This window comes from Mastomys coucha, unplaced genomic scaffold (genome assembly GCF_008632895.1).
Source record: "Mastomys coucha isolate ucsf_1 unplaced genomic scaffold, UCSF_Mcou_1 pScaffold15, whole genome shotgun sequence".
Taxonomy (NCBI): domain Eukaryota; kingdom Metazoa; phylum Chordata; class Mammalia; order Rodentia; family Muridae; genus Mastomys; species Mastomys coucha.
This window is the reverse complement of record NW_022196897.1, coordinates 20776351-20792934: the sequence shown is the minus strand read 5'-3', so window position 1 is coordinate 20792934 and position 16584 is coordinate 20776351. Positions and strand designations below refer to the sequence as shown.

The following is a 16584-nucleotide window of genomic DNA, read 5'->3' as shown; positions in this document are numbered from 1 at the left end:
AGCCCCACATTAAGATCCTGCCTCAAAACAAAACAAATAAATAAAATAAGCCAAGTTGCATTCATGATTGGTCAGGCTTCTGTCCTGGATTAGGGTCTGGCAACAAATACTTAAGGACAGGGCCATTTCTGCACCCCAGGTGGATCGATGGAACTCGGGATCAGATTGGTTAAGATTAAGTGATCCCTTGGGCCTGCAACTGTCTTGGGAAGGGACATTCATTACCTTCAATTCTTTGGGAGGGTCCAGGCCCTCCCATCAGGGTTTCTCTGTGTAGCCCTGGCTGTCCTGGAACTCACTCTGTAGGCCAGGCTAGCCTTTGTCTCCAGAGTGTTGGGATTAAAGGTGTGCCACCATGCTTGGCTCTCCTTCCATATTTATGTGGGCTTCAGGGATCAAACTCAGGTTACCAGGCTTGCAGAGCAAACACCTTTAACTGCTAACCCATCTCAAAGACATATTTATCTGTCTGCTGACTACGTGAGGTCACACCAGAGTTTCACAATTCCCTGTCCCAGAAACCCTAAGATACAGAAAGACAATTGGGTTTTCCCAGAAAGCTTAACTCTAGCTCTTGGATAGCCTCTGCCCAGCCTCTGGAGCTAGATTAACTGAGGGCTTGACAGTCCCAGTACTGCCTAAAAGGTAGGGCCCTGCCTGCATAGAGCCAGGCCAGCCCCAGGTCACACATCAATGGTAGAAAAGGTCACCACCTGGCATGCCAACTAGAGCTGTCACCTAAGCCCAGATCTCTGTTTCCTCTTCCTGATCTGTCACTGTCAAGGGCTCCTGAACTTGAAGAGCCTGGGAAACTGCAGTAAGCCAAATCTGTAAGCAGTGTCTCCCCAATACTGAAAGGCTGGGGTCTGCAGACACTCACCTAGGCAGGCACGAGCAGTCCACTTGCCTAGCCCTTCCCAGGGACACATGATGGCACTTAGCAAAACAACTATCAAATGTCCCGTACACAGAGCTGCTGCTGTGGCTGCGGCCAGCAAGAACACACAACCTACTGGAAGGTTTTCCTTTACCAATACTTAGGACTTCTTCTCCTCCTCCATCCATCCATCCATCCTTTAGGTCCTATCTCAAAGGCCCCCTCCTCCAAAGCCTCAGGAGCTCAGTGGAGACCAGGGAGCTCAGCTCATTTTCCACAGTGGTCATTGTGTGGCAAGCACAGCATACCTCATGAAGCTCACAGTACTATAAGGAGTGGTTAACCACCATGCCCACCTTACAGACAGATAACACCATCTTCTTCCCAGACTCTTCCTCCCTCCTCCTCTCTAGACTCTGCTCTGCACTTGCAACTTCCCTTTGGCTCTTGTCAGACTGGGGTGATTTTGGAGTCAGAGAGAGACTTGGAATTGTTTTCCAAGAAATATAACCAACAGGGTCACAGTGTTCTTTTTAATTTGATATGTTTACTGCTCTAGAAAAAAAAAATCAGGAAAAGAATAGAGAGATGGTTCACCAGGTGAAATGCTTGCTGTGCAAGCAAGATGACCTGAGTTCAGATCTCTAACTCCCAGGTAAAAGCTGGGAGGGACCCAGGTGGCAGCAGGCAGGTGGCGGCAGGCAGGGGTCGGAGGTGCACATCTTTAATTCTGGAAGTTGAGAGGCAGAGGCAAGCAGACCTCTGAGTTTAAAGCCAGCCTGCTCTACAGATCTGAGTTCCAGGACAGGCAGGACTATACAGAGAAGCCCTGTTTGGGGGATGAGTGTAGGAGACTATTCTTTGCCTTCTCATGGCTACAGGTCACACTGCTGTAATACACCTACTGATACACTGTTTCATTTCCCTGTTTAGTCAGTATCCTGTCATACCATTTGGCTAAGAACTAGGCTAGGGTTAAATCTCCTTGTAAAGTGGCTACATAGGTTTAACCCAGGGCTTAGTCTCTTTCCTTTAAGCCTTGTGGGTGCATGGACCACCAATCTCTTCAGGTCATCATTTCTTGCCTGGCCTTGAGAAGTTCCCCAGGCTTCAGCCATAACAACCTCAGCACTTATCTTTCTGCCGAGGGACACAAACTCCTAGCTCCCCAACCTCAGCACTGCATGAAGCCAGCAACAGGACCCCCATCACTATACTTCTCTAAGACAGGTAACAAAGAATAAAGTCACTAAGAGGGCAAAAGTACTTGCCTTAAGCCGGGCGGTGGTGGCGCACGCCTTTGAGCCCAGAACTTGGGAGGCAGAGGCAGGTGGATTTCTGAGTTCGAGGCCAGCCTGGTCTACAGAGTGAGTTCCAGGACAGCCAGGGCTACACAGAGAAATCCTGTCTTAAAAAACAAAAACAAAACAAAACAAAAAAAACCCTGCTTGCCTTGGCCTTGAACCCACTCAAGGGACCCCAGGCCATCAGGAAGCTGTTCCATCTGTGACAGGAAAGGAAATGACAATAATTATCCCATGGGACAGAAGCAAGCTCTCAGAAAGGTGGTGATTTCACAGCAGTCAACTGGACACATTTGTGAATAAGCAGGACCTAGGGGGTCTGGGCTGGGCAGCCACCAACTCAGTGCCAAGCACACAGGGGTCTCAAATCGGGCCAAAAGTCTGCCTTGCCCTTGCCTGTCACACTAAGAGTTCAGCCAAGTCCAGAGATAGGGGTCAGGAGCCTAGGAGGAGGAGCAGGCTGTCCAAATCCCTGGCCTTACCCTCCGGAACAAGAACAAAGATCTGAAAGCCAGTGAGTCACATTAAGGAGAATGAGGCAGAGAGGAAGGAAACCCTGTGTGGATGCACGCACCTTGCACCTATGGCCTCAAACACAATAGGCCCAGAGTGCTCCTTCCAAGAGGAACAAAGAGAAAGTTTGGGTTCTCCTGAACCTGAAAGCAGCCAAACCCACACCACGCCCTCCACCCTTGTCCACCCTTATGCACCACAAACCCCAGGCCCTCATGCAGAGGGTTCCAAGGTCCCTATGCATCCAGGTTGGAGAATGGTGCCTGCCTCTCTCTCTCTCTCTCTCTCTCTCTCTCTCTCTCTCTCTCTCTCTCTCTCTCTCATTAATCTATTTATATGTTTTTACTTTGTCTGCATGATGTTTTGCCAGTGTGTACATGGGTACAACAGCTACACAACCATAAAAGTCAGGAGAGAGCTTTGGCTCCCTTCCATCTGGAGTTCAGGATGACTGTGAGCTGGGAATTGAACCTGGATCCTTTGCAGCAAGTGCACTTAACCACTGAACCCAGCCCCAAGTGGCAGCTTTTTATTCCCACTTGTCTAGGTACTAAGCACCATGGTGTCCATTGTCACGGGAGTGATGACTCACAGACACACACAAATTTATAACCTTTGCAACCATTAAGGATCAGTGACATCCTTTACAGCAAAGGAAACAGTTACTGACCTACGGATGCTTGGCCAGTAGCTGGAAAAGCAGGCTGTCATCACCAAAGCCACTGGGGGAGCCCAGAGGAGCCAACTTTCAGATGCTACAAATGTTAGTAAGGATGGCCACCCGGGTGGTCAAGGGCCCCAGCCCAAGCACTGGAGACTACAGAATGAGGCCGAGAGTCCTATAGTGTCTTTTAGTATCTATAACATGACTCCAAGGTACAGAAGAGCCTAGAAGGGTTTAGAGAAGGTAGTACATTGTATTATGGGGGAAAGGCTCAGACTGAAGGCAGGTGTAGTCCAAGAGACCACACAGCTATTAGTACATCTATTGCTGATTGGCCTCTTGATACACAGAGCTAGCCTCTTAAAAGCTCTCCATGGAGCCTAGGCAGGCAGTGGGGAGGTGGTGGCAGCCCCTAATTGCACAGGAAGTCTGCTAGGCCCCATGTGGGTGGAGGGGCCCAGGCCAGCAGGGCAGGACCCCAAGTAGCTAGTGCTGGATTCTACCACAATCTCCACAGGAAAACAGGAAAGCTGAGCAGTGCTGCCTGCAATAGTTCTGCCTGGAAGGAGGTTTAGCCTCCTAGAGCTAGGGAAGTCCTGGGTCAGTAAGAAAATAAACCCCCATCTCAGCCCAAGAGTAAAAGCCCAGCCTTTGAGGCCCCAGTCAGGTCAGAGAAACACAAAGGGCCTGCTGTGTGTACACACTTGACCCACACCATCTTCCCATCTTGTCACCATGAAATGGGATCACCACCACTTTAAAGAAGGGGAAACTGAGGCCCAGAAACACGAGTAGACTTGTCCAAGTCACACAGTGACTGTCCTGAGCGGAGCCTGGAGAGCTGTCCTATGGTCGTTCCCACGGAGCTGGGACCAACTCCACACAAGGAAGGGCAGTCTGTCCCCCTCCCCTCTTCCTGGCAGCCTTAAATACAGGGGGTGGGGGGAGAGTGGCGCTTTGGCTATTTTTAACCAGATACAGTTTTCTGTCTGAGTGGACAAGCCTGGGCTGTCCTCAGACACAGGCCTGTCTGTGATGCCGCACAGGGCCTGCCTTGCTTGCTGAGGACTTGTTTATTTACTCAATTTTCAAAATTATAACCTCTGCAGCCTGGCTGAGCCCCATCACCATTCTTGGCTGCTTCTGGGCTGGGCCACAGCACAGAGGGCAATCAGATGCCCTGTGTCCAGCTCTGCGTCCAGCTCTGCAGCCTCTGAGATTGTGGGCTCCTCTGTTCCCTCTCAGAGTCTCAGTTTTCTCAGTGAAGAAATAAAGGATGAGACTGGCTAAATATTTCCTTCTGTTCATCTTTCCTCCCTATTTCCCCTCTTCCTTCTCCCTTCCCCCTACTCTCTCTCCTTCTTTCTTTCTTTCCTTCTTTCTTCCTTTTCTTCTTTCTTTCTTTCTTTCTTTCTTTCTTTCCTTCTTTCCTTCTCTCTTTCTGAAACAGGATCCCCTATGTACTCCAGGCTGGCCTTAACCGTGTGACCTTACTAGCCTCCTAGAACTTAGATCATTTCAGTCTTCCCTCCTGAGACCCATAAGAGTCCAGGCTAGAGAAAAAAAATCATCCAATACCCACCAAAAACTTCAAGGTCAAGGCAGGGACTTCAGGTGCCAGTCAACTGTAAGCAAATTTTCCTGAGTACAGTAGGACATGGATCCCCAAAGTTTAAGCTCACCCTACATTCCCTTCATTCCAAAGAAAACACACACACACACACACACACACACACACACACAGAGAGAACTAGGTGTGGTGGCTCCCACCTTTAATTGCAGCACTCCGGAGGCAAAGGCAGGAAGATCTCTATGATTCCAAGGATAGCCTGATCTACATAGTGAGTTCCACAATAAGCTTAGCTACATAGAACACTGTAAGTTTCAGGATTTGGAAAGTTGAAGCAGGCTGAGGCAGGAAGAATGCTGCAAGCTCAAGGCCAGTCTAGATAACATGGCGACACTTGGTCTCAAAACAAAACCTCAACGCTAAGGATTTGCCTCCATTGGTGGGATGCTTGCAGAGCATGCACAGGGTGCTGAGCGCTCTCCCCAGCATCACAGGAAATGGGATATGTGCCCATGCCTGTATTCCCAGCATGGGGGTAAAATACAAAACTCAGAAGCTCAGAGCCATATGGTTAGACTGTCATCACATGTACATGGCCTAAGCCAAGCACTCTAGAGGGCATCTCTCAGCACCTGTAGATACCGCAGAGGTAAGAAATGAGGTCAGTGCCAGGCAGTGGTGGTGCACACCTTTGATCCTAGCACTTAGGAGGCAAAGGCAGGCAGATTTCTGAGTTCAAGGCCAGCCTGGTCTACAGAGTGAGTTCCAGGACAGCCAGGGCTACACAGAGAAACCCTGTCTCAAGAAAAAAGAAAGAAAGAAAGAAAAACAAAACAAAACAAAAGAATGGGGTCAATGTTCCCACCTTACTGTCATCCGAGGCTCCAAGGAGAGTTCCAATAGCCAAAGCCACACAACTTTGTCCCTAGGATTAGCCTATGACCACCCCATCATCACAGGCAGACCCAAAACCTCCTGAACAGGGCTGATGGAGTGCTCACTGCCATGTCCTTAGAAAGCATAAACATGAGCTGCCTGTCACACAACCACAGTGCTGGAACCCCCTTGGCCTGCACAAGACTCCCACAAGACTAAGCCTATGTCACAGCCTCATCCCCAGCATGTGGTTTACACTGGGCCCACAACAGCTTTCTGAACAAGTTCTACCTCCCTCTTTGTGTAGTTAACACCCCCGACAGCTATTCTGCGCTTTGACACAGCTGAGCTCTCAAAACGGGCCTAGTGAGCGACCACTGGGCAGGTAGGCAGAGAGAAAGGGACACAAACAAGAGGAAAGACTTGACAAATGTCCCGTGGCACTCAGACTGTGTGGCCTGTTTTGTGTCCCGGCCTGCACCCTGCAGGGGAAAGGGAAAGTGGGGTTCACACTATACAAACCATAGTTTATTCTTCTTCCTCTGGATGTGCAGGTACCTGCTAGTGCCCCACCCCCACCCCCACCCCCACCTTACACACAAATCCTGAACTGAACTTGCTTTTTTTTTTTAAGATTTATTTATTTATTTCATGTATGTGAGTACACTGTCACTGTCTTCAGACACCCCAGAAGAGGGCATCAGATCCCATTACAGATGGTTGTGAGCCACCATGTGGTTGCTGGGAATTGAACTCAGGACCTCTGGAAGAGCTGTCAGTGCTCTTAACTGCTGAGCCATCTCTCCAGCCCATGACCTTTCTTATTTCTCTGTGTAGCCCTGGCTATCCTGGAACTCACTTTGTGACCTGGCTGGCCTCTAGCTCAGAGATCCGCCTGCCTCTGCCTCCTGAGTGCTGGGGTTAAAGGCTTGGGCCACCACTGCCCAGCTATTTTGTTTCTTTTTATATTTTATTTATTTTATGTGTCTGGGGAGGGGACATATATACACACAGAGGTAGAGGACAACTGGCAACAGTTGGTTCTTTTTTTCCAGTGTATGGGTTGTAGAGATCAAAGTCAAGTCACCAGGCTTGATGACAGGTTCCTCTACCTGCTGAGCCATCTCACTGGCCCCCTGCCCCACACTTCCTCTTGAGAGGAGGGACTTCCTGGGCCAGAGTCTCTATGAGGCAGCTGTAGCTGAGATCCCAGGAAGACTCACAGTTTTCCTGCCCTGACATGGGGACCCAGCATGGCTGGGTAGGTACTCTGATGCCCACTTCTCAGACTTGGAGCTGTCAGGGAATAGAGTGAGCTTACTGACTGACATCAAGATAGAAACAGAGGCTAAGGGCCAAGGGGAGGTCACCCATCCGATCTGCAGGATGCTGGCCCTGCAGAGGTTCCCTCAACCCAGCAGGGCCCAAACTGGGACATACCAGGGAGCTCCTGCCTCTGTCACAGAGACCTTGTTCACAGCCCCCACAGGGACATGCCTCTCTGCCTGCACCCTACCTCTAGCCACCTTCCCCATCCATCCTCAACCCACCACCATGCCTGGGTGTCACTTCCACCTGGAAATGACCCAAGGCTTCCCCAGGTCTCTCAGGACAAGGCCCCTCCCTCCAAGGCCAATGCTTATGGCTCCTTCTACCCCCCATGCCCCCACCCTCCCCTGTGAGAACACAGCCAGCCAGGAAGCTCCAGGCGATCAGCAACCACTGAGAATTATGGTTAGCCTGTCCCAGCACAGGAAGGGCTTTGTAACCGTTCTTCGCTTCCTATTTAAAGCAAGCACGATACCACTGGTTTCAAATACCAGAACTTTTTTTTTCAATTATATGTGAGTATTTGGAGGTGGGGACCCTCAAGAGTACCAGAGCATGTGTGGAGGACAGCTCCGCAGCAATTCACTCTACCGCAAGTTCATACATTCCGGGAGTGAACTCAGGAGCTAGGCTTGCACGGTGGGTGTGGCACCTGCTGGACCACTCATGGGTCCTAACTACTGCTTTGCTGTTGCTTTGAGACAGGGTCTTATGTAACCCAGGCTGGCATCCAACTGGTTATGGAGTCTAGGATAACTTTGAACTCCTGACCTCCTGAGTGCTGGGGTTACAGGCATGCACCAGGAAGCCCAGATGAAATTCCATAACTACTGAACAAAGGAAAGAATGACCAGGTGTGTCTAGGGCCAGCAAGCATCACCTTTAGAAGGTCTCGGAGACATGGACCCCTATTTCCACATAGAAAGCTATGTGGTCCTGCCTTCAAAGGGCACCGTGAGATCCTGGGAAAGGGTTTTCAAAGGCAGAGACTTTCCAAAAGAAGTTTTTGATCTTGAAGTCACAAATGAGAATAATCAGAAAGGCACAGCTACTGTCCAGGATCACACACCAAATAGTCAACAGGATCAGGTTCAGATTCACAAATCTAATTCCAGACACACGGGTGGTTTAATCCTCTGTGTCCCACCTCATGGCAGACACTGAGTGGACAATGCTGAGAACCACAGTCCTATCTCAAAGCTCTGCACATACAGGCTGAATGCCTAGGCACCCTGAACCAAAGGCTGGTGGTGTAACTCAGTCTGGGACACACATGCTTCCTGGAACACAAAACTGGCCATTCATCAAGGGGCAGACAAATCAACCATGTCTTCCAAGATATCAGACAAGCTCAATGGAGAAACAACCAAAAACTGTCACTTGGAACGAACAAGCCCTTGTCATGTAAGCATGGCAAAGTGTTCAATTCCCCAGACCCCACAAAAGCTGGAAGGCGAGAACCACCCCCTCAAAGCTGTCCTCCAATATCCAGATGCACACCACAGCACATGCGTGCCCACACACATCCACCACACATACACAGCCAATTAAAAAAATAAATTAAGCCAGGCAGTGGTGGCACATGCCTTTAATCCCAGCACTTGCAAGGCAGAGGCAGGTGGATTTCTGAGTTCGAGGCCAGCCTGGTCTACAGAGTGAGTTCCAGGACAGCCAGGGCTACACTAGGAAACTCTATCTCGAAAAAACAAACAAACGAAAATTTAAACTATCGTTCAAGATGGGGGAATAGTTCAGTTGGTGCTCATTAGGAAATGTGTTCCAGTCCCAGCACCACATAAACAGGGCATGGTGTGCCATACCTGTAATGCCAGCACATGGTGGAGCTAAGAGGATCAGGAGCCCTAGGTTGTCCTTGGCTACAGAGCATGTTCAAGGCCAACCTGGGATACATGAGACCCTGTCTCTAAAAAAGCAGCTGTCAGGTACTGTGTTACCACCCACCTACCACACACCACACTATCCAAAGTTTACATCCCGGATCCTCCCAACTGCCCTGTAATAGCCCAACAATCCTCATCTTTACAAAGAGCCATGTCACTCCGAGACAGGTCAATGTGTCCAGAGACCCAGCTCATATAGAGGCAGAGCCAAGTCTTGGGCCCAAGCTACACAGAAAAAATCTTGCTTGGGTGGGGGTTGGGGGTATTTCCTAATGGAGCGGGGTCCCAGGTGGACAAGGCACCGCAAGGGCAGAACTTCCGTTTCTCCCAGTTTCAGGGTCCAGCCTCCTCAGTGACTCAGGCCCCAAAACTCCAAGAGCAGAGCGAGTGAGGCTTTGCTCCCCACTCAGGCTTCAGAAAGCCCTGCTTCCCCAGGCAGGGAAGTGGGTGGGGGTGGGGGTGGGGCTGGGGAAGGAAAAGGCAGCACAGGAATCTGTAACCGCAGGATGATGATGCTTCTGCGACAGTGAGTGGTGAGTCAAGGGGGGGAGACGCGGGGGGAGCACGGGGGGGGGGCGGAGGGTACGGCCGAGGGGCAGTTGCTCAAAGACTGACTGTAAGCCTCAGACTGAGTAATGACTACGGGGTGGGATGTATCTGTGTGGAGCCTCTGACACAAGCTGCACAGTTCCCACTCATTTCCTCCCACTCTCACGCCCCGCCCCTCATCCCCTGTCCGGGTCTCTCTGGGGCCTTTCCCACACTGTCCCCCTATCCATCAAAGCTATGCAGTCACAGTAGGATTTGGACCTACTGGCTAAACCCCTGTTCTCCCTGCTTCCTGCTTGTCCAGAGGTAGTTCAGTGAGATAATCCAAGCAGAGGATGGCATGGCACTGTTAGTAAATGCTCAATTAAAACATTTGGTCTGGGGGCTGGAGAGATGGCTCAGCAGTTAAGATTGCTGCTCTCCCAGAGGTCCCAGCAACCACACGGTGGCTCACAACCATCTGTAATGGGATCCGATGCCCTCTTCTGGTGTGTGTGAAGAGAGCAACAATGAACTCACATACATGAAATAAATCTTTTTTTGTTTGTTTGTTTTTTGTTTTTTCGTGACAGGGTTTCTCTGTGTAGCCCTGGCTGTCCTGGATCTCACTCTGGAGACCATGCTGGCCTCGAACTCAGAAACCCGCCTGCCTCTGCCTCCCAAGTGCTGGGATTAAAGGTGTGCACCACCACTGCCCGGCCATAAAATAAATCTAAAAAAAAAAAAAGATTTGGTCCGAGCTGTAACTAAAATCATCCTCAACTACACAGCGAGTTTGAGGCCAGCCAATTACAGGAGACTATCTTTTTTAAACATACCTATTTTAGCATTCACAGTCTGAGAACTGCCCCTCCCTTCTCTATCACCCGCCATTCTCAGACAGGAAATGGACCAGTCCCTGTGGGCAGCAGGCCAGGGGTGCAGTTACTGTGTAGTCACATGTCCCAAGGCCACAGATTTCAGTACACATTACCAAGGCATAGCAGTGGCTTTAAGTGTAGCATCTAACAGATGTTCAGGGGTTCCCTGGGCTCCCAAAAGGGAACCTCCCTGGACACCTCCAGATGAATAAAAGCGGGCGGGGTAGGGAAGGGTATGACTGCAAGATGAGTCTGTCTTCAGCAGGAAAGCAAACACAGCCAGGGAGGGCGCACACATAGCAAACTCTGTGTGCTCCAGAACCCTACACAGCGGGAGCAGTCCAAAGGCCAGCTTTTGGAGGAACCTAAGAAATGTCTGTGCGTCCTCACCTGGAAGGACATGCAGCCTTTGGAAGAGATATTTGTTGCAAATGGCTTCGAAAAAGAAGCAAGACACACAGTGTCGAGTCACAATGCCAGCAACCTATGACAATAAACAGGGGCAGGCGGGTGAACGCCACAAAAGGGCAGCGTGGTCAGGCAGGGGTGGGTGAGCGGCCCTTCTTGTCTTTCAGCTTCATTCCTCAGGCGGCAGGAGGCAGGGAGGGCGGGCTATGGCCCAGTTTGGGATTAGAAAGGTCTCTTTTGGCAGCCTGTGTGGGAAGGCCTGGAGGGTGAGGTGGGAGGCCCCCAGGAGGCCAGAGCACAGGCTAAAGGGTGGGAGAGGACCCAATAGAAGACTAGAGGTTGGGAAGAGGGGAGGGCAGGGTCAAAGCCAACAAAAGCACATTATGTAAGACTCAACATGAGAGACAGCAGAGTCCCTAGACAGCTTCACCCCCAGAGGCTGACCCAAGCCTGGTCAAGCATCCGGTCTGCCTAGTCCTTGGCAAAGTCTTAGGCGACAAAGAGAGGGTGACAGCAGAACACCCCCCCTTTACTCCTGTGGAACACCCCCTTTACCCCTGTGGAACCCCCCTTACTCCTGTGGAGCCCCTTTACTCCTGTGGAACACCCCCCTTTACTCCTGCACCTGCAGCTACTTTTAGAAGGGGAGGGGTAAATGGATATGGGGGGTTAAGATCAATTTTCAGGTATTATTTGCTTTTCTTGACAAATAAACACAATCCAGTTTCCACACCCGCTTATCAGGAAGGTGATGAGTTTAAGAATGAAGTGGGTCTTGGCAAGGGGTATGAAATGTGTGCCTCCTTCCAAAGGCTGTGATGGATAGATCAGTATATTCCCAGAAGCTCTCCTTGAAGCCTCTAATACCAGCTCCTAGCACAAGATACATACGTACGGGGAGGTTTGAGCAGCACAGCACATACTAGCCAGATGCCAGTAAAAAAAAAAAAAAACCAAGCAGCCATTACCAGGGCTCTTCACAAATAACATTGCCTCAAGCACAGAAAAGCACCTTCAGGAAAAGGAACAGGCCCATAGAGGAGTGAACACTGGTTTGGAAGAGGCGACCATATAAACGATTTCTGCTGGAGAGTGATGCCTGAGAAAGAAAGGCAGAAGATATGGTTTCTATAGACTTCCCCTCCCAAGGTAATCCAGGCACACACTGCTTTGGCAGTTCAGCCAGCATTGCCTAGAATTGTGGGGACTGGCAAGGATGGGGGTACGTGGCTGCTGATGCATCTGGGGTTTATTTCAAGTGGACTCAAAACGTCCTCAGACATATGGGGGTGGTTCCACATCTCAGCCAATACACAGAAAACCCTTTTCTGTGGGTGGGCGGTACAAGGTGTGGAACTGGGTCTCAGTAAAGCTGTTGTTTTTAAAAAAGAGTTAGCCAGGAGAAGAGAGAGCAGGGAGAGTGGGTGGAGCTGATCAGAGGTGCTGGGACAGTCTGCCCTCTGTGGGAACATTCATGCATCTGTCTATACTGAGGGGTGAACCACAGTGGTGGAGTCCCTTGGGGATGTCCTAGAGAAAGGTGATTTCCCCCATCACAGCCAGTGCCAGCCCTCCCATTGGCAGCTCGGGCTCCAGGCCCCGCCCCTCACCTGTAGCATATTGGTTTTGGGGTTCTAGCTGATGGCATAAAATCCCCCCAAAGCGCTCAGAACCCGTATGAGAGTCCTGTCCCCTATCTCATGGAAAGTATAATCTGGCACAGCTCAGTCACTGGTCTGTCTTCTGGCTCCTTCTACACTGTTTCTGTCACCAGTTACTCAACCCACACCAGACAGCCCACATCCATCACACATAACCGCCACAGCAGAAGGAAGCCAGGAGGGAATCAAAGTATCTAAAATCTCTGGTTTATGCTCACTCACATCCAAGGAACTTGCCCCACAGTGTCCAGAGTCAGGACAAACCCAGGAGAACCCATACCAGCCACTGCCCCAACCCTTTGAACTCCAACACTAGGGAAGCCAATTACAGAAGCCCACAAGCAATAGCAATAATCAGATGTTTGCTGAGCACTGCTGCCCAAGTACTAGGCTGGGCAGAACCTTCTCTGCCTTAAGCCACTAGGTCCTCCCAGCAGTACCTAGCTACCATTGTCACTCCCATCTCACTGATAAGAAAACTGAGATCCAGTCCTTAGTCAATCGTGGGGGCGGGAGGCACAGGCCTGTAATCCCAGCTAGTCAGGAGTTCAAGAGACAAACAAAGAGAGCTCAGATTCATGTCCTGCCTGGGCTACTAACTGAATTCAAGGCAACCTGGGAAATTTAGTAAAACTATCCCAAAATAAGTAATATAAAGAAGACTTGAGATGTCATAGCTCAGGGGCAGAGAGCTTACAAAGAAAAGTGGGGTGGGCTAGAGAGAGTGCTCCAGGGTTAAGAGCAGTTGTTCTTGCTTGAGGACATGGGTTCTGTTCCCAGCACCCACATGGCAGCTCACCACCATCTATAATTCCAGCCACAGGAGATCTGATGCCCACCCTCTTCTAACCAGGAACACATTCCATGCACAGACATATGTGGAAGCAAAACATTCACACATATAAAATGAATAAATCTAAAGAGATGCTGGCCCAAGGTCAGCCAGCTAACACTTTTTAGCATTGTTAGGCCCTTGTTGCTAGATGGGTCTTCAGCCACCAGGTACCACACCCCGTTTTGCTCGAATCTAGAGAAACTGAGATGTAAGGAAGGCAAGCAGCCCCTAGGTGACACACGCTCCGTTGCTCTCAAGCCCCTTCTGTACTAAATGTGCAGAAACCACTCTGCTACCAGCATCTCCAGCACTGGGTTGGAACAAGCCCCTGCTTGCCAGAGGCTTTGAAATGTCAGGATGAAAGATGCCGGAGCAGCAAAACAGCACCCTGGGTAAGAGCACGGCTGACCTTTGCCAGGACTTGCAGGCTGGTATTCACCTGCTCACCTGCTAAGGGAGGGTGGAAGGTAGCCAGCAAGCCTTAGCATCCTAACAGGCCTGGGAGCTTAGGACCCTGTGGGAGGGAGGGGTGTTCTCACAGCTGACACTTCCACAGGGAGGGAGGGCTCTGGAATTCTAATCGTGTACCTGCTGGGTGGGGTGAGGAGACTGAATGGGTGGCTGGAGGTGCCAAAGTCACAACCCCATTTCCCTCCAACAGATTCCTAAAGAAGTTAGTTCTCTCTCTCTCTCTCTCTCTCTCTCTCTCTCTCTCTCTCTCTCTCTCTCCCTTCTTGTAGCACACATCCTTACAGTTCAGGAGAGGCTCCCTCCCCAGGTGAGCCTGCCATGGGGATCTAGGGCATCTGAAGAGGGTTATTAATAGCACTTTCAAGTGTTTGGAGGAAAGGTAAGCAGGTTCTGAGTGGGCACAACCCTATTTTCCCCAGCCTGTCCACAAAACAAACTCAGCCCTCTCCGGAAGGGGCCACTCCACCGTCCCTGGCTCCGGCTCCCGCTCCACTCAGGGAATTGGCCAGGAGGGCAGGGGTGGGTTCTTAGCCAGACTTGAGAAGGTGGGAGATCTGGGTGTGGGGAAAGGAAAAAACCCACTGAAGTAGGACACACTCCACCCATGCTTGCTGAGAGCCCTGAGAGGAGGCCCTGAATGGAGAGACTGTTACAGAACCCCAGGAGGTTGCCACCAACAGGGAAGGGACAGGAAGACTCCGCCCTGCCCTTCCTGAGCCCGGCCTTGTTCTACAAGGGGCCTTCCAGGACTTAACCCCTAGCTGCTCAGAGGTGAGACGTGGTCTAAATCACCCACCCCAACCTGTGCCCAACTCCAGGCCTGAGCCAGTGACTGGATAGTCCTCTGGCACCTTCCTTGTGCCCTGCTATAGTGGAGCCCTGGAAGTTGGGGAGAGTAAAGGACACCTGCCTTGCTCTAGGGTCCCTGTGGTCAAGGGAAATATAGCTAAGTACCCAACAGGACATCAAGATAATGTAGGGACACCACACTCAATGAACAGGGAAACAAATGAAACCAAAGGAACTGTCTCCTCTTCTTGTGCTCTGATAAAGCCAGCTGGCTGGCTGGCCAGGTCTCAGTGCCTCCTGTACTAAGCCTGTACTAAGCAAGGCTCACTAAACTCAGCAGCCATCCCAAGAAGGCAACACCCACCCCTTTCAGAGACAACACCGAAGCTCTTGGACATTGCTGCTGGTTCAAGCAGGGCAGTGTTGGCCCAGACCTTTAAATCCCAGCACTTGGAAGGCAAAGGCAAGTAGCTCTCTATGAGTTCGAAGCCAGCCAGGGCTAAAAAACTAGTTCCAGGACAGCCAGAAGTACATTGTGAGACCCTGGCTGGGAAAACCAAAACAAAAGAGACTGGCTCAAGATCACACACTTGGGAAAAAAGCTGAAATTACATTCAGCACCGCTTGGCCTGACTTGCCTGTGGTCAGCCCAAGCTGAGTTTTGGGACAGCCTGAGAGTCTCACCCAATTTCCCACTACCCACAGTGAACCCAGGATCCTGGGCTCCTCCACAGAATTGGGAGCAACTCCCTCTTGCAAAGTGTCCACCATGCAGTAGTGACAGGCAGAGAGCAAGGCTGGCCAAAGGAAGGTACTAGGACACTGAACTCAAGCTCTGAAGGAGCCAGCTCTGGCCATAAACAGACCCCCTAGACTGTAGTTCCAGTATTCTGCTGACCCGCCCCTTCAAAGGCACCCCATCTCTCCTTAGCCCCACTCTCCACGTTCGGTTCCCAACTCTCCAAGGGCCCATCCCCCTGTAAGCTTCAGCCACGTGTACCCGGGCTGAGGCCAGGGCGAAGAGGGACAAGGCAGCTGAGAGGGGAGTCTGGAAGGACTGTGTGGGGCACAGTACCGACGGAGTAGAGGTTAGGCTTGGAACGTTGCTGGGAAGGATGGGGGCGCGACCCCTCCGCCACGCGATCTAGGCTATAAGTGCAGGGGTCTGGCCAGGCTGGGCTCCAAGGGGAGCAAGTTCCAGTAGAGAAGTGGGGTCCCAGGCTCCAAAAAAGGGGGAAGGGAGCACACAGAAGGGCCTGGAAGGACCGTCCAGACCGAGAGGAAACACGTTCGGAGGTAGAGTAAGGGTCTGGCCAGCTCCCACCCCGACTCCGGCCTTGACTCTCGGGGACCCCCTCCTCCGCCCCGCGAGGTCGGAGGCGTGGCCCGGGGTCCCCGGTGGAGCCCCAGGCCGGCCGGGCGCTGAGCGGTGCTCACCTGCGATGTGCTGGCGCCGCGCGTCATCCAGGTGTGTGGACAGTACGTCTCCCATGGCGAGGAGAAGCCGCGGCCCGATCGGTCCGCTGCTACTCAGACGGACGCCCTTGGCGCCATGGAGTCCGCAGGCCCCGCGCCCGCCGCCCCGCAGCCCCGCTGCCGCCTGGGCTCCTCTGTGCTCCCACCGAGATCACAGCCGCGTCCCTGCCGCCCGCCGCTGCTGCCACTCTAGCCTGCGCCCAGGCCCGGGCGCCCGCCCCGCCCCGCCAAGCCAGGCCACGCCCCCACCGGGGCCACGCCCTCCTCTCCAGTCTGGGGCGGGAGGGGACCTCTAGACAGCGAGGAGACTTAGACAAAGAGAAGATCCCCAGAAGGGAGACCCGGGACGGACCCACTTGGTGTGCTCCAAATTCAGAGAACAGCGAAGCAAAGGCTGATGGGGGTATCGCAGAAAACGAAGCGCCCTTGGGGCTGTGTAGCCTAAGCGTCTCCCCTCCCCTTCTCACGCCGAGGACAATGTAGGGACTGCAAGGGGACGCT

General features: G+C 51.8%; 1 protein-coding gene across 1 annotated transcript in view; it reads right to left on the bottom strand.

The window, feature by feature from the left end:
* Positions 1–16303, bottom strand: part of Niban2 (niban apoptosis regulator 2) — a 50903-nt gene extending 34600 nt beyond the window's left edge. Inside the window, exon 1 of the mRNA XM_031369876.1 lies at positions 16045–16303. Coding sequence (XP_031225736.1) covers positions 16045–16099 — 55 coding nt within the window. The 5' untranslated portion in view covers positions 16100–16303. The remainder of the gene's footprint in view (positions 1–16044) is intronic.
* Positions 16304–16584: the final 281 nt, after the last annotated feature.